The sequence below is a fragment of the Acinonyx jubatus genome, chromosome E1, assembly GCF_027475565.1.
Source record: "Acinonyx jubatus isolate Ajub_Pintada_27869175 chromosome E1, VMU_Ajub_asm_v1.0, whole genome shotgun sequence".
Lineage (NCBI taxonomy): Eukaryota > Metazoa > Chordata > Mammalia > Carnivora > Felidae > Acinonyx > Acinonyx jubatus.
Window position 1 is genome coordinate 41,487,294 of NC_069397.1, and position 26,974 is coordinate 41,514,267.

Sequence of the window (26,974 nt, forward strand, 5' to 3'; positions counted from 1 at the left end):
AAGAAGCTACAGGTTAATTAATTCAGCGTATAGAAATTTTCAGCAAATCAGTAGAATCGGCTTAAAAGTCAATCGCACAAAGACAGACAACTCATTTAAAAAATGTTCAAAGTGGGGCGCCTGGGTGGCTCAGTCAGTTTAGTGCCTGACTCCTGATTTTGGCTCAAGTCATAATCCCAGGGTTGCTGGATCGAGCCCTGGATCAGGCTCCAAGCCGAGTGAGGACCCTGCTTAAGATTCTCTCTTTCCTTCTGCCCCTCTCCCTTCTTGTGCTCTCTCTCTCTCTCTCGCAATAGGTCCCAGGTGACCGTTTTGGCCTTTCTGCCCATTACAGGGTCCACCTTGACCCTGCTGATTAAGTGCCATCGCCTGGCCTCTGTTCTGGGCTCCCGTCGTACACATTGACTCTGGGAAGCCCCCTTCCACAGCAGCTTCTGCTACCACTGACTTTCACTTGCAGAGCAGAACCACTACTGGGTTGTAAAGAGTGCCAGTGTCCCCTAACATCTAGCCCGTTTCTTATCACTTTATTGAAGAAGTATCTCTGGGCCTCCATGAAGAATACAGCGGGCTGGAGGGTTCCCTGATCACATATAATTATAGTTTCATTCTGGTGTGCCCACCTCTCTGCCTTTGACCCCCCCTCCCCAGTATTCTGCCACTCAGTTCCGGCCTCTCCACCTCATGTGCCGTAATGCGTAGATTTTCCTAAACTTTGAAGATCTATGCCAGTAGCATCTTGCAACTGGCTTCAGATGTCCTTGCCAAGCCTTTAAAATGTTAACTCCTCGGCTCTGGGAGAGTATCCCAGATCAATAAACTCTCCGTTATTCAGACTTATTTATATTCCACCCCCTGGCCCCCGTCCAGCACTCTCATGGGGTAAGTAGAGGCACGTTCTCCCAATTTCTGCAACATGTTAGCCAGTCAGATCCTGCAGTCTTCTGATGAATAATCCCTTTCTTGTCGTCGCTGGGATAGTACTTCCCCGCTTGGTGCATGGTGACACTTAACCGAAGTTATGGGTCTAGAACCGTGGGGGGTCCCTGGGTAGCTCAGTCGGTTAAGCGTCCGACTTCGGCTCAGGTCATGATTTCACAGTCCAAGAGTTGGAGCCCCGGTTAAGCGTCCGACTTCAGCTCAGGTCATGATCTCACAGTCCACGAGTTTGAGCCCCATGTCAGGCTCTGTGCTGACAGCCGGGAGCCTGCCTCTGATTCTGTGTCTCCCTCTCTCTCTGCCCCTCCCCCGCTCATGCTCTGTCTCTCTCACTCTCAAAAATGAATAAATGTTAAAAAATTTTTTTTTAGAATCATGGAGGGAGTCAAAATCAGATCTTGAAGAGGGTAGGTATCATCTTATGGGGCATCTGCCTCAGATGTGGACTTTGCACAGTATGCAGGCAAGGAGAGGCCACTTCTGCTGCCCCAAAGGGTTCAGGGAAAAAATCTGAGGGTCCCAGGACAGATGATCCCATACCAGATCTCAGGGGCCTGACTTGTTGCGTCTTTAAAGACATAATTCTGCTATTCTCACAATCAGATTATGGGATCGATTTTCAGCACAGTCTTCCCTGCACAGGCTGCAGATGAGAGTTTCCTTAAATGCTGCCATAGAGGCCTTCCTGCTCTCACCCTGAACCCTGAGTTGATAGTCGGCTGATGTGAGTCTCTCATTTTTGTCTTTTAGCACTTTGATGTCATTTAACAACAACCGGCCAAATCGGCCATCCTTATGATGACCACTTCCCTCCTACGTCTCAAATACTAGAGATATTCACAGGCCGTGCACCCTGTATTCACCAAGGGGAAAGAAATCATGATGTGCAGCACTCTAGTGGATCTAAGGACTCCACTTACCTCAGCAAAGTAACCCTTGTTGCCATATGGATGGTGCATAATACAATTCCAGAATCCTATCCTGAGAACCTGCTTCCTAGGACCACTTAAAATACCAGCTGTATTTTGGGGAGTTGCCCTAGAAGTAGAACCTAGGGAACGGATTCAAAGGCAAGTTTTTATTTGAGAAATGATGCTAAGAACCACCAGGAAGCAAGTGAGAAAGCAACATGGGGAAGGAGAGGAGGCTAATAAGGGCACGCCCTCAAGAAAGTTAAGAGTGTGAACAACTACGAGCACCTGGATGGCTCGGTTGAGTGTCCAACTCCTGATTTTGGCTCAGGTCATGATTCCAGGGTCGTGGGATCGAACCCTGCATTGGGCTCTGTGCTAAGCGAGGAGCCTGCGTGAGATTCTCTCTCTCTCTCTCTCTCTCTCTCTCTCTCTCTCTGCTCCTCTCCCTCACTCTCGTCTTCTCTCTTTCTAACATTAGAAAATATGTATATTAAGAGTGTGACCAGCTAGAGCTTAAAATCCTGTTGGGACACTCAGGGAACCAATAATAATGTGAGCCTCAGGACCATCCCAAGTGAGGGCTGAGGGAGCTGGGGTATCTATTCACCAATCCCCATCAGTTATTTCCTCAGGGTTGCTCTGGATGGAAGTATAATTCCCCAGAACTTTCAGCCTGCCCAGTGTTTGTTGGAGTAGAGCAGGCTCCAGTGGCCAGAGAGAGCCCTTGGGGAAAGAGTTGCAGTTTTTTTTGGCAGTTGGCAGCTCTTCCAGTGTACCCAAGAGCTGAGCGAATGTGGGAGGAGCACTGACAACATTTACTACACCTAGGGAGGAATCCTTTCACCAGATACAACAGTGGGTCCACTAAACTGGAGATCGAGGCTCACCTGGGCTCAGAGCACAGAAGGTTACTATGGGGTGACTATCCCAAATTCCAAGGGATATTGGGTTGCAGCTATGCAATGAAGGTAGGGAAGACTATGCCTAGGACCCATGGGATTCTCTGGTGTGCCTTTCCTTTCTTCCATGTCCAATAGCAACAGTTAAAGAAAAAATGCAGGAACTCAATTCTGAAGATTTAGAATCATCAAGAATGAAGGCTTGGTCACTTGACCTGGTTAAAAAAAAAACAAAAACAATTAACAAGCTGAGGTTATGGCTACAGGCAAAGTGAAAATGAAATGAGTAATGGAAGAGGAGGGTTATAAAGGTAAACTTGTAACAGTTACAGGAATAAGGATTGTAGAAGCCATAGGTATTTTCTTTCTTGCTTGTTTTGTATTATTAATACATATTAATAATACATAGTATTACGTATGTAATAAAGACATATTAATCTACATATTAATCTCTACACATTAATCTCTCCCCTCCTTTCTTTCCCTTATTATTTTATAGGCGGTTTTTTGTTGATAATGAACTTCATAATTTAGCCTTTAGGTTACAGAATCCTCTAGAGGAAATGTGGCTGAACTAGGTGAGGTATTAGCATCACCCAGAAGTGGCTACTGTTACCGTAGTGACTTTGCAGCTCCACTTTTGGGAGTGGGAACCAGACCATCTTCATTGGTACAAAGGACAACTGCATCTTGCGAGGCAAACATATGAAGTTCATTACTGTTCATTTTTTTAAGTTTCTTTTTTAATGTTTATTTATTTTTGAGAGAGGGAGACACAGAATCCAAAGCAGGCTCCAGGCTCTGAGCTGTCAGCACAGAGCCTGATGCGGGGCTCAAACCCATGAACCGTGAGATCATGACCTGAGCTGAAGTCAGATGCTTAACTGACTAAGCCACCCAGGCACCCCATACTGTTCATTTTTTTTAAAGTTTATTTATTTGAGTGAGAGAGAGAGAGAGTGGGGAGGGGGAGAGAGTGAGTGAGTGAGTGGGGGAGGGAGAGAGAAAGTGAGAGAGAGAGAGAGAGAGAGAGGATCCCAAGCAGGCTCTGAGCTGTCAGTGAAAAGCCTGATACAGGGCACGAACTCACCAACCATGAGATCATGACCTGAGATGAAACGAAGAGTCAGATGCTTAACTGACAGCTACCCAGTCACCCCTGTTACTGTTCAAATACGTATAGAAAGATGTGTACAGGGGCGCCAGGGTGGCTAAGCATCTAACTCTTGGTTTCAGCTCAGGCCATGATCTCATGGTTTGGTTCACAAATTTGAGCCCTGCATGGGGCTCTGCGCTGACATCGCAGAGCCTGCTTGGGATTCTGTCTCCCGCTTTCTCTGCCCATCCCACCCCCTGCTTGCTCCTAGCTCTCTCTCAAAATAAATAAAAGTAAACTTAAAGAAAAAAAGATGTATATAAATGTTGAGCAGGTAGAGAGGCAGACTGATGTCAGTTATTCATTTCTTGCCTTTCTGCTCTAAATCCATTATTTGTGTCTCTGCTGTCTGATTTGAGTGCATCTGACTCTGCAAACTTGTTTCCCAGTCTCCGTTACTAATTGGCTTTCTGTTAGGTTCTGCTAATAAGAGACACTACAGAGAGATGGAAGGTAGGAGGAAGAAAGAAGGAACTATCTCCCCATATTTCTGGTTTTTTTTCAGAGTTGCTCTGTCGTTGGAAGTTGGCTCCAGCCTTCAGCTTCATTCTGCACGCCAAGAACCAGCTTTGTAAACAGCTCCTCTGAGGAATAAGCAGCAGCCTGCTGGTGACTTTGCCTGAATCTGAGCCCCAACTCAGTAGGGCCCTACCTGTGGTCTCTTTGGGTGTAGCAATCCCACCTCTTTTGTTCCCTCAGCCCTCGCTGCCTCATTTGGTTACGAGTTCCATGTCGTCCCAGTGTTCTCTTTCTCTTTTCGGTTTTAGTCTTCTAACTCCTGTGTAACCAATTCCCTGTATTAAATCCCTTCTATCTGAAATACATAATGTGGTTTCCATTTTTCTTACTAAGCCCTTTCAGATACACAAAATTACCCTCAGTGACAGAATAGATAAAGTGTCGTATTGACATGTATTGGAATCATATACGAGGAAAATAATGGAGAAAGAATAGACAAATAACAAATTTTCTTTTAATAAAGAAACATTAAACTATATATTTATTGATCGACATATAGGTGATAAAACTATAAAGAAAAGCAAGGAAATGATTATCACAAAAGTCAGGATAGTGGTTGTCCCTTGGGGGGATGGATGAAGAGAAGATCTGTGTGTGTTTGGGAAATCCTGGGTTCTTGACAACTTTCTATTTCTTGATCTTTAAGGAAATGACACAGGTGTTTGTTTTGTAAATATTCTTTAAACTGCACCTATGTGTTTTACATGCTTTTTTGTTCACATGACATACCCTGCAACTGAAAAACAAAAGAATATCATGATTGGCCTTGGCTATCTAGCTGGAGGCAGAAGGATAATAAGAGGGCCTTCTAGAAGTGAGGGAAGAGGGAAACGGCAAAGGAGAAACAAAAGACCAAGTCTGAGGTCCTTCCTGGAAGCCAAGAATTGAGGCTGAGGTTGAGTAGACATGAGACCTTTGCTGGGAGTGCCCAGGGAGTGAGACCGGGGTTGTGAGCTTGCATAGGCCTTTTTTTTTTTTTTTAAATCTCCTCCTCCTCTGTTTGTGCTAACAGAGGGTCCCTGCCTGCTGATCATATTCAGATGTTGGTGCACATGTGAATCCGTGTGGGGACATATGACCATATACTAGTAAAGTGGAGTAAATCCAGGAGGTGGACAGTTGGTGAATACACATAAGCTGAGCCCTAGGATGGACATTCCTAAAGCCAAATGGGAAAATTGGGTGTACCCCACCTTAACACAGAAGGATTTCTGTGGGAGCTGGAGATTTTGGAGTGTGAAGGAGAACAGGTTGAGTAGAGGAATGGAGCAGGAGCAAGCAGGGATGAGAGAACAACTGGGAGGCAGAGGGTGACAGGAAAGCCAGGCAATGCATCCATTTGTTTCACTTTACCCTAAAAGATGTGATCAGCTTTGGGGGCTCTCTTAGCCTTGCAGAGTGAGTTGATGGCACCATGCAGCAATGCTGATAGCCAGGGGGTTAACCCTCAAGCCAGTTGCCCTGGGATGGTGTGAGGGTGTAGTAGGACTCCGAGAGAGAGAGAGAGAGAGAGAGAGAGAGAGAGAGAGAGAGAGAGCAGTGCCTTGGCCCTTAGCTGCCAGTCTAGTCTCACAGTCCTGAGTGGTTCAAGCCGCTAGGCTCCTACGGCTTATTCTGGATTCCCATCCCCCACCCTAGGAGCCGTTGAATCCATCGGCCGGTGCTGACAAGCCAAACACCAGATACACAGTCTCTCCGACTGCTCCTTGGCCTCCTAGGTTACCGCATAGGGCCACCTGCGCTCTCTGGAGGCAGACCTGATCCCTGCCTCCTTGAGAACGAAGATACTGATTGGGTGTGGGACGGGGCTGCGATGAGGGTATGGGAAGTGAGGACCTCCTTTCCCCGGCAGCAGGAGGAAAACTGAGACACCACCGATCACAGCTCAGAAACCAGGGAGTTCAGTCGTTGGAACTCAGAGATGCGAGGAGAGGGGTCCCGGGCCCTGAGTGTGGGAATGGACAACAGGCCAGATACCCCCTCTTCTTCCTTCCAATCGCTGCTTCTTCCGGGGACGCCCTCCACCCCCCCTCTGCCCCAGCCCTCTCCCCCCCCCACCCCCAAATTCTGCGTCCTCTGCGGATTGGTGCCCGGCCTGCCAGGGGCGGGGCCTGAGGGCCCTGACGTCACCAGCCGAGGGGGGCGGGCGTCTAAGGGAGGGGGGTGACGGGCCCGGCTCAGCACCTCGGAGAGCTCCCTCCGGCCTTGTTTTGCTCTGGAATCGCCGCCGGGGGAGGGTGCCAGGGGGCCGGGCACCGGGAGCAGCGGCAGGGGGATGACCGAGCAGGGATCGAGGGGCCCCGGCGGGCAGAGGGCCCAGCCGTGATCCGGCGGGGGGGGGCCGGGGCTCCAGGCGGGGTGGGGGGCAGCTGGTGGCGGCAGCAGTGGCCGCACATCTGGATGGAAGCGAGCTTTGTCCAGACCACCATGGCTCTGGGGCTGTCCTCCAAGAAAGCGTCTTCCCGCAATGTGGCCGTGGAGCGTAGGAACCTGATCACCGTGTGCAGGTGGGCGCCGCTGGCGGGGGGTGGTCAGGGAGAGGCGTCGGGGCGGGCTGCGGAAATACGGACCGAGCGTGCCTGCCGGGAGGGTGCACAGCAGCCACAGAGGAAAAGGGATGAAGCACAGAGTTAAGAGGAGCGCGTCCACTGTTCCTCTCAGGCCCAGACCAGGAGGGGGTTTGGAGGTCTGGTCCCTATCCTTCTAGGCCAAGTCAGGCCTATGCCCAGTCCGGGGCCTGGGGGTGAGGGGTGTTTAATTGGCACTGCAGCTTCCTGTGAAAACCAGGAAGTGACATTGTGTGTGAGGGGGAGGGGTGGGGATGGCTGGCTCCCTTGCTGGGGGCGGGGGCGAGGTGGGCAGAGAAGAACTGACAGGTAGCGGCCTGAACGCCCTCCAAGCATACCCTCACTCCCACCCCTGACACCCTGGCCTCTCAGGGGTGGGGCTTTCCTGGGAGATTTCCCAGGCTTAAATCCGGGAGCAGAGATGGTGCCCTCCTCCATCTCTGGGCAGCTGCAGCCTGTGGCAGGATCAACTAGGGGTGTGGGCAAAGCCCCTGAATCCACCCAGTGAAGGGTGAGGGACGCTGTGCCTGTCGTGGGAAGGAGGGGGGGGTCTGACCACAGAAGCCTGGGTCTCCTGGGTTCCAGGGAGGAGACTGGGAGGGCAGATGTGTCCCTGAGGGTGGGGCTGTCGCAGTGTTGGGAAGATTCATCTGCTTTTGGGGGGCCCAGGAAATGAACCTTCCCACCTCAGCCCTGCAGTGACTCACCCTCACTGCCCTGCCCTGAGCCAGGAGCGGCCAGTTGCCCAGCCACTGTCCCTCAGCCTCACCTGCTCTCATCTCTCCCTCTAGGAACCCCCCACCAGCTGCCTTCTCCATCTGCAACCTCCCCACCCCCCATGCCACCTCTGAGGGCAGGCACTCCAAGTGCCGGGCTCAGCTGTCCTGCCTTGCCGCCCCCACCTTGCCTACACACAGGCCTTGGCCCTGCTCCTTCCCCCCAGGAATCAGCACTCACCTGATGTGCTGATAGCTCACCTGATGTGCCCGCCATAGCTCCTTCCAGGTTCCTGAGCACACACCCAACCACACTGCATCTGCCCCAGCCCAAAGTGCAGGCTGCTGCCTCCACCCTCACCTCTCAACCCCTGCCACTATGGTATAAAACAAAGGTTTCTGCCTTTGGGACCAGAGGGTCCTAGGTTCAAGCTCTGACTTCATCAGTTATTTGCTGTACAACCATGGGAAGTCTCCCAACCATTCTGGGCCTTGGGTGCCTCATCATCCCCACTGTCAATGTAACAGCCACACCAAGGAATAGTTATGGCATAATTTATGTAGGACCACAGGCCTGGCACATGAAAATAGCCCTCTCCTGATGGTACCCTTCCTGTCTCTGAGAAGAAGGTTTTTCTTCTTTCCTTTGCCTGCTAGGACAACTGAGCCTCTTGAGTGCATGGGGAAAGGGGGGGGGGTGCGGGGAATCTCCCTTTGGCCTAGGCTGGAGAAGCAGAGGTTCTGGAGGTTCGGAAGTGGGCTTAGAGCTGGGGAGTGAGGGACAGAGTTTTGGAGGGGGTTGGGGGCATGACAAAGACTTAGAAACCCCTCAGGTCCCTGCCACCTCATCACTGTCATGTGGTTCGCCTCCAGCTCCCAGAACAGTTCCCTTTAGCAGGCCAAGGGCTCCCCCGGGCCCTGGCCTCCCCGTCTCCATGGTAACCTGCAGCAGCCACTGCACCTCCTAACAAGGAACACACCATGGGGCTCCCGGGGGCAATGACCAGTTCGGCGACACCCCTGAGGATAGATGGCAGATGGCTGCCACACTGAAACGAGCCCCAGGCCCCCACTGAGGGCTGACCCAGATGACCAGAAAATATCACGGGGGGTGAAGCGTGCTGCATAATGAAGCCCAGCTAATGCCCTAAACACACGCTCCTTCCAGCAGGGTCGACCTTACCATTAATGGCCCTGCTCCTCGCCACCCCTGCCCCATGGCCTATCACACTTACCTTCTCCCAGTCCTTCCTGGAGCCCGAGGCAGGTACTCTATTATTCCTGTTTGGCCCTCAGAGAGATTAAATGACCCATCCAAGGCCACATGGATATCACCTGGAAACAGGATTTGAGTGCATCAGGCTGCTTCCATCTACTACGACCCCAACACTGACCTGGCTCTGATTTCAGGCCAGACCAGCTCTAAGCCCAAAGAGAGGGAGGGAGGGCCTTTGGCTCAGTTCTGCCATTGGTCTGAGAGCCTCAGAGGACAGTGCGTAAGGGCTGGAGCTTGCAGAGTGGAAGGCAGAGGAGGCAGGGGCTGCTCCCAGGCCTTGGGAATCGTGATGGCCACCAGGAGGCCACAAGATGTAGCAGAAAGAGCAAGCGCTTTGGAATCAGACACACTTACCTGACTCCTCACTAGCTGTGTGACTCTGAACAGATCAGTCCACCTCTTGAATCTTCAATTACCTTATCTGTTAAATGGGAATGATGATAGTAAGAGGACCTACCTCCCAGAGCTGTTGTAAAGATGGATGAGTTAATACATGCAAACTACAGTGCTTGACACATTACAGGGCTTGATAAGCTTAGGGGGGGAAGGGCAGTTCCAAGCAGCCCCCATATCCCCCAACACCCACTCTTGCTCTGCTACCCACAATAGGGTAATAATGGGATGTTGGAAGCTGTGTCCTCATTCCTGCCCCATCCCAGTGCAGGGATGGCAGGTGCAGATTGCAGGGGTAGGGATTGCAGAGGTAGCGGAGGCTCTGAGCAGGATTGCAGAGAAGGACGGGGGCTGCTGGGCTCCAGTTTCTCAGCCCTGTTGGCTTCCCTTGATTCCCTTCCTCTCTGAGAAGCCAGGTATCTGGACCTCTAAGACCCCTTCCAGAGATCTGCTGCCAATGTCCCGCACACACACACCCAATGTGTGTCAGACCCACAACCTGCACACACACACACACACACACACACACACACACACAGACACAGAACGCCCCAGCCCAGCTCTGTACCGCCTGGTTCTGGGCAGCTGGTGTGTGGGCGACCAGGCTAGGAAGGAGAAGGGGAAAGGGGGGCATCCGTAGGCTAAAAGCCCACCTGGCCACCCTTGCATGCCCACGCTCCATGTGCTCAGTGCCAACTCACATGTCCTGGCACAGGTGACCCCCCGCCGCCCCCAGAAGGGACTGAAGTTTGTTCCAGCAGTAGCAGAAGACAGCACAGGGCAGGGGTACAAACCCACTTCTAACTCCTAGCTGACCTCTGACCCACACACATAGAAAATGCAACTCCAAAGGATGGGCAAGAAGGAAGGGGCTCTGGGAAAGACCCCTGACTCCGGGTGTCTCATCTTCTTACCTGTTCTATCCCCTCTCATACTTTATTCCTGAAGTTTCCTTTCTCTAGCTGTCACCTCTCCTATCACCTATATGTCAATCAGTCTCCCACCTGCCACTCTATCACTCCCAGGTCACAGCACCTCTGTGGTCACTGTGTATCCCTCCATATTTCACCTTCTTTCCCTTTCCCATCACACCCATGCTCTTCATGACCTCTTGTCTGTCCTTGTCTCCCTCTCTTTGCCTAACACCCCTCCTCTACTGCCATTACCCTGTTGTCTCACTGGACCCCCCACTTCCCCCTCTCCCACCCCTCACCAGGTTCTCTGTGAAAACGCTGCTGGAGAAGTATACAGCAGAACCCATCGATGACTCATCCGAGGAGTTTGTGAATTTTGCAGCCATCTTAGAGCAGATCCTCAGCCACCGTTTCAAAGGTGGGCGGGCCCAGCTCCCTGTCCCCTGTTGTCCAGCCCTCCTAACTCCCAGCCTTTAGCTCCCAGCCACCCACTCTGATCTCCCCTGCGGCTTTCTGAACCCCATCATTGACTCTGGGCCATGCACAGAGCTGGGAAGAGGGGATGGGGTCTTCTGGCCACTTGAGTGGGTGCCCACAAGCCCAAACAATGGGCGTGCAGTTATATGCTAGCGAGCCCTTTGTGTACATGCATGTGTGTGCACATATGTTTGGGGGAGGCACCATGTGTGGGCGTGGCTGCTTATACTTATGCATGTGTATACCCCATTACATGGACCCTGTACAAACTCCCTGGTTTTGCTGAGCCCCCTCCCTGCCCTGGCTCAGCCTGTGCCCCAGCAGGTCCGGTGAGCTGGTTCAGCTCAGACGGGCAGCGGGGCTTCTGGGACTATATCCGGTTGGCCTGCAGCAAAGTGCCCAACAATTGTGTGAGCAGCATTGAGAACATGGAAAACATCAGCACAGCCCGAGCCAAGGTGAGGGGCCTGTGATGGGCAGGGCGAGGGCAGCTGTTGGTTGCAGGGGAATACAGGGGGGATTGCCTGCTCCTTGTTCCTCACCCCTGCCTACAGGCACTGGGTAGAAGAGCCACAGGAGGTCTAGACCCAATAGTACACTCATGGGTCCCTTCAGGGCAACAAATAAAGGTGAGTGTGCTTTCCAGGGCCGGGCATGGATCCGAGTGGCACTGATGGAGAAGCGAATGTCGGAATACATCACCACAGCTCTGCGGGACACCCGGACCACCAGGTCAGACCCTCTCAGTCAGCTCGGACCACAGATCCCAGTGTGCACGTTCACTGCCTAAACATACTTGATCCTTCAATTCTTAGAGCAACCTTCAGTACCTGGACTACAACTCCCAGCATGCACTGCTAGCGTGCCAGTTTCCCTCTCCCAGACTATCCTCTGCCACTGTGCCTGCCCTCCTGGAACACACCTTTAGCACCACCACCATCTCTTCCAAGTCAGATTAATTATTCTCCACCATCCGGCAGCACTGACCTCATGCACAGCCCTAACCTTAGACACACCTCTGAACAAGCCTCAACTATGTTAACCTTGTTCCATGACCTATAACACAGAGCCCTACCTACTCCGCAAACAGTGGCAGCAGTCTGTACTTGCTACCCATGGACCACAGAGTCCCAGTGTGCCGAGCCTCAGTCCCTGCACCGTGGGTTTGCAGAGAGAATGGGTCTCAGGGGCAGGGGTCACAGGCAGAATTTGTGCTTGAAGCTGAGTATGGTCAGGGTCATGTCTCTCTCCCCACCAACCCAGTGGTCACATACAACCCAATGTTTTCACTCCATTCTATCTCTAGTCTGTCCTCACATGTCAGAGTTTACACCATATTTTTGAGCACCTGCTGTATGCCAAGCACTAATGATTAGAACTGGTTTCCTGATTTTACCGTTCTGGATGACTCCATGCTTTGCGGGAAAGCGGTAGTTCAGAGGATGGAGGAAAGTATTCTCAGGGAACACACGTTCTAATAGGTGGGAGACACAGACACAGGTGGGAGACTCTCCCACTCTGAGGGAGAGACCAGATCCACACCTGAGAGGTGAGCAGGAAAGAGACCCCTCCTTCCTCTAGGAAAGGTCTGTAGTAAGCTAACAAGAGAAGTCCTGAGGGGTGCCCCACCCCCCACCCCCGCGGGAGGACGCTGCACCATCAGTCCCTCGCTCCCCCGCCCCGCAGACGTTTCTATGACTCGGGAGCCATCATGCTTCGGGAGGAAGCCACCGTCCTCACCGGGATGCTGATCGGACTGAGCGCCATAGACTTCAGGTGGGGTCTGGATGGAAGTGGCGGAGGGAGTTTAGCCGCGAACGCCCACATTCCCATCTCCTCCTACCCGCCCCCAACCTTGTGGTTCCTCTGCCCCCAGCTTCTGCCTAAAGGGCGAAGTGCTGGACGGGAAGACCCCCGTGGTCATCGATTACACACCCTACCTAAAGTTCACCCAGAGGTGAGCAGCAGGACTGCTGTGATGGGTGGGGGACGGCGGGCAGGGGGCAGGCTGCGCCGGCATCCGGGTCCCTCCGCCCCAGGGGGCCGGCAAGGGAAGCCCGGGCGGGCAGAGCGGGCCGTGCCCACCGCTCCTTCCCCCAAGCTATGACTACCTGACGGACGAGGAGGAGCGGCACAGCGCCGAGAGCAGTACCAGCGAGGACAACTCGCCCGAGCACCCGTACCTGCCGCTCGTCACCGACGAGGACAGCTGGTACAGCAAATGGCACAAGATGGAACAGAAGTTCCGCATCGTCTACGCGCAGAAGGTGCGTGATGCCGCGGCGGGGGCTGCGGGCTGGGGGAAGGGGGGCGGGCGGCCGCTGGGACCCTCCCCCCGCGTCCCGCGGCCCGGGCTGAGCCGGCGCCCCGCAGGGCTACCTGGAGGAGCTGGTGCGCCTGCGCGAGTCGCAGCTGAAGGACCTGGAGGCGGAGAACCGGCGGCTGCAGCTGCAGCTGGAGGAGGCGGCGGCGCAGAACCAGCGCGAGAAGCGGGAGTTGGAAGGCGTGATCCTGGAGCTGCAGGAGCAGCTGTGAGCGCCGCCGCCGCCCTTCCCCGTCCCGGCCACCCCGACCACATCGCCCCCAGAGTCTAACGTCACCTTCCTTGATAACAGCATCTAGTGCAACCAACCGCCAGCATCAAACCACTGATCCCCTCACCTCCTCCACCCCAGGCCCCCGTCCCCAGCGAACTAAATTACTCTCAACGTAAGATCCTGGGCGCCCCACTTCATCCGTCAGCTAGCATGGTTATAGAACATTACTCCTGGGACTCCAACATTACTGATAGGGGCCTCAAATGTTACTTAGCAACCTTCAACACGATCCCGTTATTCCCTCTGCTCAACAGCCCTCTGATCCGCAACCACTGACCATCATCCCCACGGTGACCACTGACTTCACTGCTACTCATCCCCAATAGCTCCCCCCTAGACCTTTTCATTACCCTGTGACCTCCCAGCAGGAGTCCCCAAGATACCCCATTAACCTTCAGGATTCCCACTCTGTTCTCTATCCACTCCACACTGACTTGAGTCCCACAAACACCCCATTGTCTCCTCCATCCCCCAGTAGGAGCACACCAAATCCCCGTCACCTCTCTAACCCCCAGTACCTTCCACTGACTCCCAGGATCTGCCCTACTGATCCTCAACATTCTATCCCCATTTCTGCTACCCAGGTTTCATTCCTAATCCCACCACCACCTCTTTCTGAGCTCGCCCCCCCCCCCCCACTTCTGCTCCCTCTCCTAGCCAGTCCTGACCCCTCCTCCCCATCCCAGGACAGGTCTGATCCCCGGTGACCACGTTCCCCTGGCCCAGGGTTCCAAAGAGCTCACTACTCCCCTGGTCAACCAATGGCCGTCACTAGGAACGCTCAATGGGGCAGAGGGTGCCAACAACCCCAAGCTCTACCGGAGGTAAGCCTCAGCCAGGCTCGGCTTGGGCCCAAGTGCTGGCCCTTACTGGGAAGAGGGGCACTGGGAGGGCGGGGGGGGGGGGGGGGGAAGGGGCTGTAGGCCTCTGCCTGCACACCAGCCCTCTGCTCTGCCACAGACACAGTTTCATGAGCACGGAGCCACTGTCAGCTGAAGCCAGTCTGAGCTCGGACTCCCAGCGCCTGGGAGAGGGCAAACGGGATGAGGAGCCCTGGGGCCCCATCGGTGAGCCCCCGATCCAGCACCCAACTCTTCCAAGAAGGGCTGAGGCCAGGCCTTGGGGCCTATGGAATTGGCCCTGGCCAATTCCCTCTTTCATTCAGCCCTTCCAGAGAGCTTAGCACAGCAATTAAGTTTGGTTTGGGGGTGTTGGGCAGACCCTAGGGCAAACTAGCTGTGCCTCCTCCCCTGCCAGCTCGGTCAGTCACTTCACCTGAGCACTTCCCATCTGTAAAATGGGGATGCTGATTAAAATAACCACCCACGTTGGCATATGGTGAGGGCTCAATGGCTTTTTGGCATGATGACATCCTCAAGGGGCTCACAAATTCTTGGGGAATTCTTTGCCTAACTGATTTGCTCTTATCTCATGCACTCTGCGAACCGCTTGCCTGACCATTGTTTCCCCCTTTTCTTTGGCTGCCAGGAAGCTCAGAGCCAAATTAGTGGCTCTCTTCAAGCGAATGTCCAGGACTTCAACGCATGCATTTTGTGTTGCCCTCCCCTGGCTTCACCTTGGTTCCCCGCCCTAGTTTTCCCGGTGCCTGGAACTCTGCCTTTTCTTTCTAAAAACCACACTGTACTGGATGATTTTAGATCTTCTTTGAGACAAGGCAGGCTATGGACGTGGAACCCTGCCACACTGTGTTTGTGATTGTCCGTGTGTCTGTCTCCCCACCAGACTGTGAGCTCCGTGAGGGCAGGGACCGTGTCTCGTCCGTTCTCTGTATCCCCAGTGCTTGGAACGGAACAAGTGCTCACCGTGTGTTTAATAAACAGACAGAGAGGATGAACCTCAGGGGGAGACAGAGACATAAACTGACGATTACAATACAGTGTCCCTGGCACTGTGCATGGCATGGGCAGATGCTTATCAAGGTTTAACTGAAAATGGCAAATGCTCCAGAGATGAGGAAAAATTCCTGGGGGAGGGGGGGTTCACCTGAGGGCTGCCCCTCCACTGCCTTCGCCTGTACCCCCCTCCCCAACTCACACACAGGCAGACCAGTTGGCTTGGCCTCACCTGCCCTCTCTCCCCAGGGAAGGACCCCACGCCCTCCATGCTGGGCCTCTGCGGCTCCCTGGCCTCCATCCCCAGCTGCAAGTCCCTGGCGAGCTTCAAATCCAACGAGTGCCTGGTGAGCGACAGTCCTGAGGGCAGCCCAGCACTGAGCCCCAGCTGAGGAGCGGTGTGGGCAGCACCAACGCCAGCCCCCCCACCCCCATCCTGGCCAGGGGCACAGACACCTGCCGCCTTTCCTCAGAGTCCCCCAGTCCAGGCCACTTTTCCAGGAAACGCTGCCCACCCAGCCATGGGTCTCTTGCGAAAGGCACCCTTTGCTTCTCGCCAGTTTTAGCTTTCTGCCCAAGGGAGCAGGAGCTGCAAAGGGGAGTCGGTTGGGCCAGGCTACAGGGGCACCGCGGCCACAGGGAATCCTTGGGAAAGTTTGTTCCATTCTTCTGGTGACCCTGACGCCTGGCTGGCTTCCCACTGGACTCTTCTTCGCTCATCCCCACCACCCTCCTCAGGAGCTGGTGGCCCAGCCTCAGCACCCCCACCTCCCATGCCTCTTCAGTCTGTCCTTGTGTATTCCCTGGAGTCCCTCCCTTCCCAGTCCCCAGGGCAGGGGCTCTGAGGGGATCAGGCAAATAAAAACCAGAAGACTGAGGGCAACTTTGTCTGTGGGGGGGCTGGGACTGGACACTGTCCTGAGGTGGCATAATCTGATAGAGCCGGTGCCGGGCCCATAACGAAGGTGATGCTAGACCAGACAGAATGGGTGCGTGCCCCACGGGAGCAGACCTGTCAGAAGAATGCCAGGAGTAGGTGGCTTTCCTGAGAAGGGTCCTAAATGTTAGGCCTTTCCCCAGCAGACACGTAAATGCCCCATTCAGCCTAATACTCTCAATAACTTGCTTAGCCCCAAGCAGAGAAGACACTGAACATCCTGGGGGCAGGTGGAGGAGGCAAGCCCTGGCAGGGCCCTATTCTCTTTCCAGCACCCTGAGCAATTCAGCTTTGGCCCAGAGTTGCAGACCCAAAGAAGCAACCTCCCTCCTCTGTTGTCACTGAAGTGTGCCCTTGGGGAGAAGTTGCACCACCTTCTACCCTGGCCCTAACACTACCTGTCACCCCCAACTCTGGGTCCTTGCACTGACCCAGCTCTCACTAAATAAGGAAGGGGGTGCTTTATATGGGTACCACCTGGGCAGTATAAGCCGCTGTCAAGGTCCCTTCCAGGCCCCCTCTGTGCAAATCACTCACCAAGTCCCAGTTCCCTCCCCACCCCGACCCCCCTGCACTCACAGGCACTGGAGAGAAGTTCATCATCTTTAGACTCAAGGAATTAACAGGGAAGGGTGCAGACTACACCAGGCCCAGGGTTTTGTGGCTCCCAGAAGCAGACCCAGCTACAGCAAACACAGGGAAATGGTGGGAAGGGAGGGGGCAGTTATCAGATTTGGTCTTGAACTTGGTCGGGGCGGGGGGCTGGAAAAGTGATTATCCTTGGGGCTTGGGAATGAGGAACAGCAGGAAGAAAGCTGTTTTAGGGGGGCCTTGGCAGACCTAGAGGGGTAGCCCCAACCCCTGGAGCTCATAGTTGAGAGGGAAGGGAAATGAGGCTCCTCCCCTCAGTGCTGAGGACAAGGCACTTGGCTCAGTCTCCTTCTGCCCCACCCCCATCCATGGAAGAGATAGGGTCCTTGTCCCCTGGCTCCTTTTAAGAGCCCAGAGGCTGTTCTCTGTTGAGCCTCTGGAAGAAGCTTTTGCCAAACTCGTAAGTGCTGATCATGATGGCACAGGAGGGGGCAGCCTTGATGATCCTTGGGAGAAAGCCTGCAATGGGAGATGGAGATTAGGGTCAGAGGTCAGGGTCCTGGGAGGGGCCCAATCCTTCCAAGTTTGGACAAACACACACAGACACTCACCTGCAAAGAGTCCCCTGGTGCCAGACTCAGCCCGGATCCTCCGCAGCAGCAGCCAGGTGGAGTCGGCGTGTGGGGGCGTCACTGCAAACGTAAGGCACAGCCCAGTAAGACCCCGCTTGGGCCCCCACCTGCCTGGCCCCACACCAGCCAGAACCTTCACCTCTCACAGCCTCCACCGCTCCCAGTGCGACCTGGCGTTGCGTCTTCACCACGTCAAAGGGTAGAGTCAGGATGGCCGCCACCTGGTGGGGTAGGGAGAGAGCTGGTCTCCATTCCCAGGACCCCCACCCCCCGCATCCAGCCAGGGTCTGCCAACCTTAACTAGGATTTCACCAGGGAGGGTGAGCTTGCTCCTCAACAGGCAGCCACCTGCTGCTACACGAGCACTCTTCTCTTGAGCACCTCCAACAACCCTCAGGCCTCCCAAGGACACATCCACTGGCCTCACTCCCTGTCCGATCAACTCACCGTCCCTGAGATGCCGCCAGCCACAAAGCTGATGCCCACGGATGTCTGGTCTTTTGGCCTGAGCCCGCTCAACCAGCTCTTCACCAGCTCATAGTTGAACCAGTACAGGGCTTGGGGGCGCAAGGATACGCTCATTAGAGTTGGAGAGGGCAGCAGGGTGGCCCCAGACCTCCCATTTTCCACTGCCGCACAATGTGACAAGCCCTCCCTCCTGGTAACCAAGACTGCTCATTACGTGCCAGTTTCTGTAACGGGCCCTCTGCAGAAATTTACTTCTGAAAACCTGGGTGAATACCCTGCCTGCTGGCCCCATTGCACAGATGAGATATCCAAAGCCCAGAGAAGTCAGGTGACTTCAAAGTCAGTAATAGCACAACTGGGATTTAACTGCAGAACTCTTGTGAGTCATCCAAAGGCTCCGTTACCCCAGCCCCTGCACCCCTGATTCCTACCTGAAAAGGGCACATCCCGAAGGGCAGTGGGGCCCCAGCCCAGCCACAGCGAGCGCCAGCCGCCCTGAGCCATGGCAGCTCGGACACAGGCACCCAGCTCCCGGTATGACACGTGCTGAGCCTGCAGCTTTGTCCGCACCAGCTCCAGGGGGCTGATCACAGTCACGGTTCCCACTAGGGGGAATAGTGGGGAGAGGTCAGCTCACAGGGCCCAACAGCAACCTGTCCCAGGATCTGGGGGCCCAAGAGATCCCTCTACCCCTAAGCTGCCAGACATTGGAGCTGGAAGCCAGAACCGGACTCAAGCGCAGGTGGGGGTCAGAGAGAGAGATCAAGGGCCCAAGGCTGTGCTCACAGCGGGCTAGTGCGCCAGCCACCATAGGTGCGTAGAGGTCGGAAGTCAGGGCTTGACCACAAAGGAAGGCCTTGAGTTGGTCATAGGCGGTGAAGTAGATGGCAGTGGCCGGCACAGTCATAACCCTGGGAGTGTGAACAGAGGTTAGCTGGGACTCCCAAAACCTCCCAAACCTCCCAGGCCTCCCCTGCCCCAGTCAGCCAACAGGAGAGGAATGGGTCAGAGGAGTCCAGGAAGGAAAAGCAAATACACAAGCTGGGATACTCACAAGGTGGCTGGGAGGCCGCTCCACAGGGTCCTAGTGCCTTCATGTCTCACGATCTTCACAAAGGCATCCTGGCCAAGCAGACACCAGTCCGCAAGGAGGAAGGTGAAGAAGCTCCATGAGGGGGCTAACCCATACTTGGCCCCAGCCTGATGCCCTCACCTCTGCCCACTGCCCAGAGTCCTGGCGGTAGTCGCTCAGGCCCCCACACACTCAATCACCCAAGTGAACTCTTGCCCACCCTTCAAAACCTCATAGCGACGATACCTCCTCAGGGAAGCCCTTCCCAAACTGAACCGGCCACCCCTACTTGCTTTGCGTCGCTCATTCTTTTCTGAGTCTGCAGCGTGACCAATGCAAAGCCCTCAGGAATGCCTAGAGACACGGTTGAGGGCACAACTCACCAAGGTGCCCGTAAAACGCGTGGGGTCCTGGAACCAGGTGGCACAGCGGGCACCATTTGGGCACAAGTACAGGGGCTCCAGGACACCATTGCAGTACAGGAGGCACTTCCCTGTGGATCGGAGAGAGGAGGGCACTGGGAAAGGGGAGGGGGTGTTAGGATGACTATCCTCTGGAACCCTGCAGGGAGGTGGTGAGCCCCCATCCCTAGAGGGCCAGCAGAGGCGTGGTCCCTGGGTGGACATTCCTGACAGAGGGCTCGCTAACAGGACCTGGAAGTGTGTGCTAGGGCTGTGGAGCTCTCGGGTCCCCTGGGGACACTCCCTCCCCTGGACCTTCACAAGCTCCCTGTGGCTTGGGGAACTCACATTTGGCGTAGGGGAGGCTCCAGAGTCTGGAGGAAGACATCAGCTCTAAAATACAAGGCAGTCCCTTAAGTCAGGAGAACCCCCCCCACCCGCTCCAGGGACCCCATCCCTGGAAGACCCTTGTTTTACCCAGGCACCACCCCATATTGGCTCCAGGGTCGGGCACTCACCACCGGCCACGGAGGGGCGCTGAGACTGCAAGCGTACCTTCACCACGTCCAGGGGTGTCACTGGGGGGGAAGACAGCAGGTCTGAAGTCTCCTTAAGGACCCCAACCCTGACCCCTCCTCCAGGACCAGGTCCCCTCCAATCTTTGGTCTGCCCTAGTCCCCAGCTGCCCCCACCCCACCTCCCCAGATCTTACTGAAGAGGGAGGTGACCACAGCCCCGGTGCCTGAGGCCACCATTTGTTGGAGGGGGCTAATGCCCCCAGGGTTCTGGTCAGCCATCTTGTAGCTTCAATTCTGAAAAACAAACAGTCAACTGGAGTCCCAACTCACAAAACACGAGTCAGTGGGAAGGGAAGAAAGGGATTTGACCCAGCCCTTCATCCCAATTCACTCACTTAACATGAATTCAAACGATCCTCACGATAACCTTTTAAAGCAGTTGTCAGCTCTACTTTGTCAACTGAGAAACAGAGATTCACTGAGGTAGGGTGACCTGACCAAGGTCACTGTGGGAGTAGTTAGGAGGGAAGCCTGGGGAGTTACTCACTGGTTAAGAGGCAATAATGGCCCACTGCCATTCCCTCATCTAAGCAACACGGAATTACCGTGCCCCCTCCTCGGGGCAGGCACCTGGTTTGGCCCTGGGGACCCAAAGATCAAAACTTCTGAGCCGATCCCCAAAGCCCCTGCCTCTCGAGGCAGGCACTTGGGAGCTCCGAGTCACCGGGCCTGAAAGGTGGGGCCGAGCAATGAGGGAAACGTGTAAACAAATCTGATGGTCACGAAAGGACCGTCCGCTCTCTCGGGACTGCAGGCGAGGTTCCAGGCCCTCCCCCGCACCCTCCCCCCGAGGCCGGAAGGGCCAGTCCCCAGGCCTAGATGGGAAGGACAATCTCTCTGCTCTCTTCCCAAGACAGAGGCGGGGTTGTTCGGCCGAGAGGGCGGAAAGTAGGTTTGGGGAGACAGGATCTCTCCTTGTTTCTCGGGCACGCCGGTCCCGCGCTCAGCGGACACCCGGTGGGACCGAGCAGGTCGGCCCGACCGCTCACGACTCCAGGCCCCCAGCCCAGCTCGGGCTCCCCGGGACCTCGGAAGGCCCACCTCCACCCCCGCCCCGAGCCGGGCCCTCAACCCCGGTCCAGCTCCGCCCACCTGGCTCCAGGCCGGTGCTCGCGCTGCGCGGCGCCCAGGGCCCAGCGGGCCCATGGCGGCTCCGCGGCCGGTGCAGGGTCCGCGCGCGCTCGACCCGTACCAAGGCCGACTTGAAAAGCAGCAGAGCCCGCCCCGCCTCCGGACCGCGCCGCGAGGCCCCGCCCCCCGCCGGCCGACCTGCCGCACGCCCGGAGTGCCGCCGGCCCCGCCCACCCGCAGAGGTTCTAGGACCCGCAGCGCCCCAGTCCCCCAGCCAAGGGAGGGTGCGCCGCAGGTTCTCCGCCGGACCAGCGCCCCAAGAGCGCGGGGTCTCCACGTCGAGCGTGACGGAGGCAGCACCGCACTTAACAGCGTGGTCTTACAAACTCCATCCCACCAGTACGCTGGCCGAGCGCTGCCCGGGGAGTCCCAGCTCTTCCCTTAACTTCCAGACCAGCGTGGGTAACGCGCTCTCCCGCTCTTCCTCGGTGTCCTCATCTGCGGAGCCGGCAGGGATTTGAATCAGTTCTTCCAAAGCCACGGGGCGATCAGATAGTGATGGCATATATTTACCCGCCGGGCTCCCTGCGGAGTTTTCCAACTTAGTGATGACCTACGGAACAGAAATTAGCATTATTCCTATTTTACAGATAATCGACTGAGGCGCTGCTCCACAACCTTTTGCCCAACTGCTGGGTACCGTGCGCGTGGGCGCTGGGGTTAGAAGAGCTGTGACTCGGATCACGCAGGCTGGACAGAGAAAAGGCTGGCCCGGGAGCCAGGAAACACAGGGTCCGCCGGACTCCATTTAGGCTGCATCCCACCACCGTGTGTGACCTTGGGCAAGTTACACCACCACTCCGGGTCTCGGGTTCCTCCTTCGCACAATGAAAGGGTTGAGTAGGAAAGAAGGGGACAGGCATTTTTGCGTTGGCTACTGTCACGTTATTTTTTCTAAGTCCCCAAGTTTTTAGAAGTGTATTATTATTTGGGCCCTTTTGACAGAAGAGGAAACTGGGGCTCCAAGTTAAGTGCCTTCCAGGTACTTTCCCCCTGCACTGGGGGGTGCCGCACTGGGTGACAGGTAGGCTTAAATCCTGCGCTGAAGTCTCTGATCCCGCTTCTCAGAGAGACACGTATCTCCCCTGCAAGCCCCGCACCTGAGACCCCCTCAACCACCTGCCTTGCCTTTAAAACTTTTGTGCAGTCGTAATTATTTGTCCGAACACAGAAAAATGAACACGGAGTGCAAACCTGCGCCTTTAAGAAGGGCAGTCCGTGAGTTTGACGTCACCAGCTTCTCGGACCTGAAGCCGCCCAGCCAGCCAGCGCACGCGAGGTTAGCACGTGGATTCGAAGGGGCCAACCATCAGCTTTCCCTGAAACTGGCTTTGGGGCTCCGAGAGGCTTGAAAGCCCACATTTAGGAGCGGGAGAGTGCAAACTGTAACCGGTGAAGTGGCCGCTGGTCGAAAGGGCAGGGGAGAAGGTGCCTTTACATTCCCAACCCCCCCCCCCCCCCCCCCCCCGTAAAGAGGAGGTCTGAAATTACACAAAATCATTTTATAAACTGTATGTGAAGGCGAGAACCAAGCTTCTATTAAGGTCTTTCACAGCCTCCAAGTTACGGTTTACCCAAACACGTTTCCAGCCAAGAGATTACTCTCCCATGATACAGAGGAAGAAACTGAGGGCCTTGTGTGTAATGGCTCCTACCGTGGAGTAGAACCAAGATTTCTCTCAGCAATCTCCCATTTTGCAAATAAGAAAATGGAGGCGGGAGAGGTCACAATCACACCAAGGTCACTCAAATGAAAGAGCCAGAATTCAAATCCCCAATTGCCTGAGTCCAGAGGAGCTCTCACCCCACCCCGTTCAGAACCAAGTTTCTCTGCTCCCTGCAGTGACCTGCTCACCTGTTGGAGGTTTTATCTACTCAGGCCTTGGGCTCAAGAAATCCAAGAAATGCAGCTTGTGCCTCAAGATCGAGCATGTGGGAGGCAGGGGCCAGCGCCACCTCTAGCAAATATCTTAAAGCCTCTGTGCCTTAGCTTTCCCCTTTATAAAATGAGCTGATGGGGATAATAATGCACCCACCTCATAATACACTATGTGAGGATTTAGTAAGTTAATAGTAAGTTGATAAGTTAATAGCTGTGAAATACTTAGACCCTTGCCTATCCTGTGGCAAGCACTCAATGACTATTATTATTGATTGCCCATCCCCAGGACCTGTGGCATAGAATGTTCTAGAAAGAGCCTTTAGAGAATCCAAGTTCTGATCCTACCTCTGCCTCCAAATGCAGACACAGATAGTAATAATTCCTGAAACACCTCCTTTCCCAGAGCCAAAGTCATACAGCTGCAAAGTAGCAGTCAGAACCAAACCTGGTGATCTCTGAGCCTCAGTTTCCACCCACAGTAGAATAAGGGGCTTGCATTCCATTTCTGGTTTTCTTCTTGCAAGAGGAGGCCTGTGAGATTTATCGCTATGCCTCAGTTTCTTCATCTGAAAATAACAATGATGTCATTCGTCCTGCCTTACAGACTCCTAGCTAAAGTCACATCTGTGAAAGCTCTTTGAAGAGTTGACAAATGGTTCTGTGGCTCCTGACAGGATCCCTGAGTTGATCAGATCACGGTCCCTGCCTTCCCCCACCGGTAAATGCTTTGAGCCGGAGAAAACCTTGGGACATCACTGGTGTGAGCAAAGCCCAGTGCAGTGGCAGCAGTCTGGACAGGTGGGAGGGCTTATCCGGGGGCAATGAGGCACCACTCAAGCTACTGGGTGCATCTCCCAAGGATGGTCGTGGCAGCTGCAGGGCGGATCAGGAGCCTTGAGATGCCCATGAAGCTCTGGGGCCCTGGCTAGACTCACCTGCCCAGAGACCTGAGGAGGAAGCAGCCATTGTCCCGGCTGACTTGGCCACAGTTCACACTGACCACACACCCAGTAATCCTTCCAGAGGCAGCATGTGGCCCCACATGGCCATCACCAGCCTCCTCTTCAGATGGAGAAACAGAAACTCCTTTCAATCATAAAAGGAACGAAAACAGCCCTAGGAGCTGTTGTGGGGACTGAACAGTAAGTCCTTGCCTGGCCCTGGGGGAGTGACATCAACAGAAGGTAGTTTATTGTGAGATTGAATTCTTCCATACAAGCCCTGCAGGGGGACAGTGCCACACACCCCCCAAGCTTGCACTCCACCCCCCCACCCCCACCCCCCAGCATCTGGGAAGACATTTGTGGGGCCTAAGTCATGCTTATGTCCTTCCCATGGACCCCACCAGCACCTATGAGCTCACAGCCAGCACCTGTCTCCACCTGGAGCTGTCTTCCTGGAGGCTGGGCCCACAGTTGCAGGCCCACTGAGCTGGAGAGAAATCCAAACTCCAGGCTCAGCGCTAAATGCCAAGTCAGATTTTTGATTGGACCTTGAGGGCAGGAAGGGGTGGGTGAGTTGCAGAAAACTATATTGGGCCAATCGGAGAAATTTGAGTAAGGCCCGTATAGTAGATATTACCTCATCGGTGTTAAATTTCTTGAGTGTGCTAACCGTGCTGTGGTTTCGTAGGAAAATGCCCTTGTTCTTAGGAAACACACGCTGAAGTGTTTAGGGGTGAACATCTGCAATGTAGTCTCAAACGGCTCAGCAAGAATAAAGAGAGATAAAACCAATGTAGCAGAATGGGAAGAACCAGTGAATCAAGGCGAAGGGCATATGGGTCCTCATTGTACCATTCAGGCACTTTTTCTGAAGTTTTTGAAGTTTTCAAAACAAAAAGTTGGTGGGGAAAGGGATTTCTCCCTCTGAAATACTTAAAGGGCCAGAAAGCACCAAAGCTGCCTTCTTTTTAAAAATTTTTTAACAGTATCTATTTTTTTTTAACTGTTATCTTTTTTTGAGAATGCGAGCACGTGTGGGGGAAGGGCAGAGAGAAAGGGTGACAGAGGATCCAAAGCGGGCTCTGAATTGACAGCAGGGAGCCTGATGTAGGTTCAAACTCACAAACTGTGAGATCATGACCTGAGCTGAAGTCGGACACTTAACCGAGCCACCCAGGTGTCCCAAAGCTGTATTTTTTTTTTTTTTTTTTGGGAGGTTAAAAAGATACTCGTAATAGCTAGGATCAACCCACCTGGGAAAAGGCATCTGTTCACAACACCTCTTGGTCCCCCACCACTGCCGTCTCCAGCACCCATGCCTGAGAGGGTGAGTTGGGGAGTTTCTGGACACCCAAGGCTTCATTGAAGGGACCCTAGGTGTAGTCTGAGGAAATGGCCCCAGAGGGAAAGGGTCCTGACAGACCCTCCAGAATTGCCTCCCTCCACCCCTATCCCAGCCCGACTCCCAGAGCTCTTAGGGACAGGCTCTCTCCTGCTCAGCTCAGAGACAGAGTTAAATTAAAAAGGTGGGCTGGAGAATGTATTGGGTAGTTGTTCTCGTCCTGAGCGCTACCGCCCCCTAGGGGACATCTTGTGAATTTATGAAGCCGTTTGTAGTTATCACAAGACTGGGGCTCCTGGAGTTTGATAGAAGGTAGGAGGGAGACGCTAAATGTCCTATAAAGTGTAGGAAGGATATCCTGACGCAACCAGGAATTGTCCTGCACACCACTCAATCTTCCTTTGTCTTTCTGGCCACCCACATACATTAGAAACACATTCATAATTATCTGACCTAGAGGCCAGCCCTATTTCACCCACATCTTTTGTAAATGCTTTATTTTTTATTTTTTTAACGTTTATTTATTTTTTTTTTGAGACAGAGAGAGACAGAGCATGAAGGGGGGAGGGTCAGAGAGAGAGGGAGACACAGAATCCAAAATAGGCTCCAGGCTCTGAGCTGTCGGCACAGAGCCCAACGCGGGGCTCAAACTCACAGACCGCAAGATCACGACCTGAGCCGGAGTCGGATGCTCAACCGACTGAGCCACCCAGGAGCCCCTTTTGTAAATGCTTTTAAAATATATTGAGTTTTCCAGGAATAAAACTACCCTGCAATCCTACAGAAGATTTGGCTATATAAAATCACTTTAACGTTTATTTGTCTCCATTAGAACTTTATCAAGGGTAATTCACCATTTCAGAAAATCTTGTCTCCTTGGCCACCTGGCCCGTGTGAGCTGAGTTGCTAACACGACACTCCAGCACTGAGTCTCCATTTACAGTTGCCAGTGATTCATTGCCAGGGATTCCTGTGCATTTACAAGCTTCTGTTCTCTCATGGAGTCAAGCCTGAGCTTTCACACGCAGAAACGTGTATTATTTTATTCTCAATTATTTGTTTCTAATTATTTGTTTTTCCTCTGTATTCCACTTTGAACTTTATATACATTTCTAACGACACCGTGCCTAGGAAAAATGGTATTATCTATGAATTTCATTTCTGAAAATTTGTTAAAGGAGGGTGCAAAACATATATTACCAAAAGCAGGCTTTGGATCTGTTTCTACCGAGAACCTCAGAAAGGACCCTGAGAGCTTACCAAGCACGATCCGGCCTCATGTGGTATCATCGCCTTCTGGGGGCCGCATGTGCTGCCTCTCAGTGTGACGAATGCTATCTAGGGTACATTGGCTACCAGACCAGAGTGGCCACGCCAGAGCTGAGCCCAAACGGAGGCGGAGCCGTCCCAGAGGGGCCTGGACCAAAGGGCTGACTGTGTGTATCTCCTTTTTAAAATTTTTTATTTATTGTTTCTTTCTCTCTTTTTTTCTTTTTAGCTATTTTTGTGTATTTGTTTCTTGCCAGCTAGTGTTGTAGGCACTGGGATACAGCAGGGACCAAGTCACATAAAGTCAAGTCCCTGCTCACACTTTCTGGTGCAGGAGATACAAACAAATGAGTAAATTTTTTTTAAATTTTTTTTTATTAAAAAAAAATTTTTTTTTAACGTTTATTTATTTTTGAGACAGAGAGAGACAGAGCATGAACAGGGGAGGGGCAGAGAGAGAGGGAGACACAGAATCCGAAACAGGCTCCAGGCTCTGAGCTGTCAGCA

General features: G+C 53.9%; 2 protein-coding genes across 9 annotated transcripts; one reads left to right on the forward strand and one right to left on the reverse strand.

The window, feature by feature from the left end:
- Positions 1-6,680: 6,680 nt before the first annotated feature.
- On the forward strand, positions 6,681-16,098 carry RUNDC3A (RUN domain containing 3A). 5 transcript variants are annotated; one of them, XM_053211820.1, is made up of 11 exons: positions 6,681-6,934; positions 10,596-10,711; positions 11,092-11,228; positions 11,417-11,502; positions 12,457-12,546; positions 12,647-12,727; positions 12,872-13,037; positions 13,144-13,301; positions 14,054-14,191; positions 14,328-14,434; positions 15,470-16,098. In XM_053211820.1, exons 1-11 carry the CDS (start codon positions 6,828-6,830, stop codon positions 15,610-15,612), a joined length of 1,329 nt encoding a protein of 442 aa, XP_053067795.1. In that variant the 5' UTR covers positions 6,681-6,827; the 3' UTR covers positions 15,613-16,098. The 5 variants fall into 5 exon arrangements, with proteins under 5 accessions (XP_053067795.1, XP_026904798.1, XP_026904797.1 ...); XM_027048997.2 differs by having other exon boundaries at positions 6,682-6,934; positions 11,095-11,228; XM_027048996.2 differs by having other exon boundaries at positions 6,683-6,934; positions 11,080-11,228.
- A 648-nt stretch (positions 16,099-16,746) lies between these two features.
- On the reverse strand, positions 16,747-21,149 carry SLC25A39 (solute carrier family 25 member 39). Of its 4 annotated transcripts, none has more exons than XM_027049004.2 (12): positions 20,992-21,149; positions 20,034-20,133; positions 19,840-19,899; positions 19,670-19,714; positions 19,304-19,413; positions 18,903-18,970; positions 18,635-18,759; positions 18,280-18,453; positions 17,828-17,937; positions 17,520-17,601; positions 17,360-17,440; positions 16,747-17,267 (listed from the first exon to the last, which is right to left on the reverse strand). In XM_027049004.2, the coding sequence occupies exons 2-12, from the start codon at positions 20,116-20,118 to the stop codon at positions 17,152-17,154; spliced, it is 1,056 nt and encodes a 351-aa protein (XP_026904805.1). In that variant the 5' UTR covers positions 20,119-20,133; positions 20,992-21,149; the 3' UTR covers positions 16,747-17,151. The 4 variants fall into 4 exon arrangements, with proteins under 4 accessions (XP_026904805.1, XP_026904804.1, XP_014927021.1 ...); XM_027049003.2 differs by having other exon boundaries at positions 19,304-19,437; XM_015071535.3 differs by lacking the exon at positions 20,992-21,149 and adding an exon at positions 20,235-20,928 and having other exon boundaries at positions 19,304-19,437.
- Positions 21,150-26,974: the final 5,825 nt, after the last annotated feature.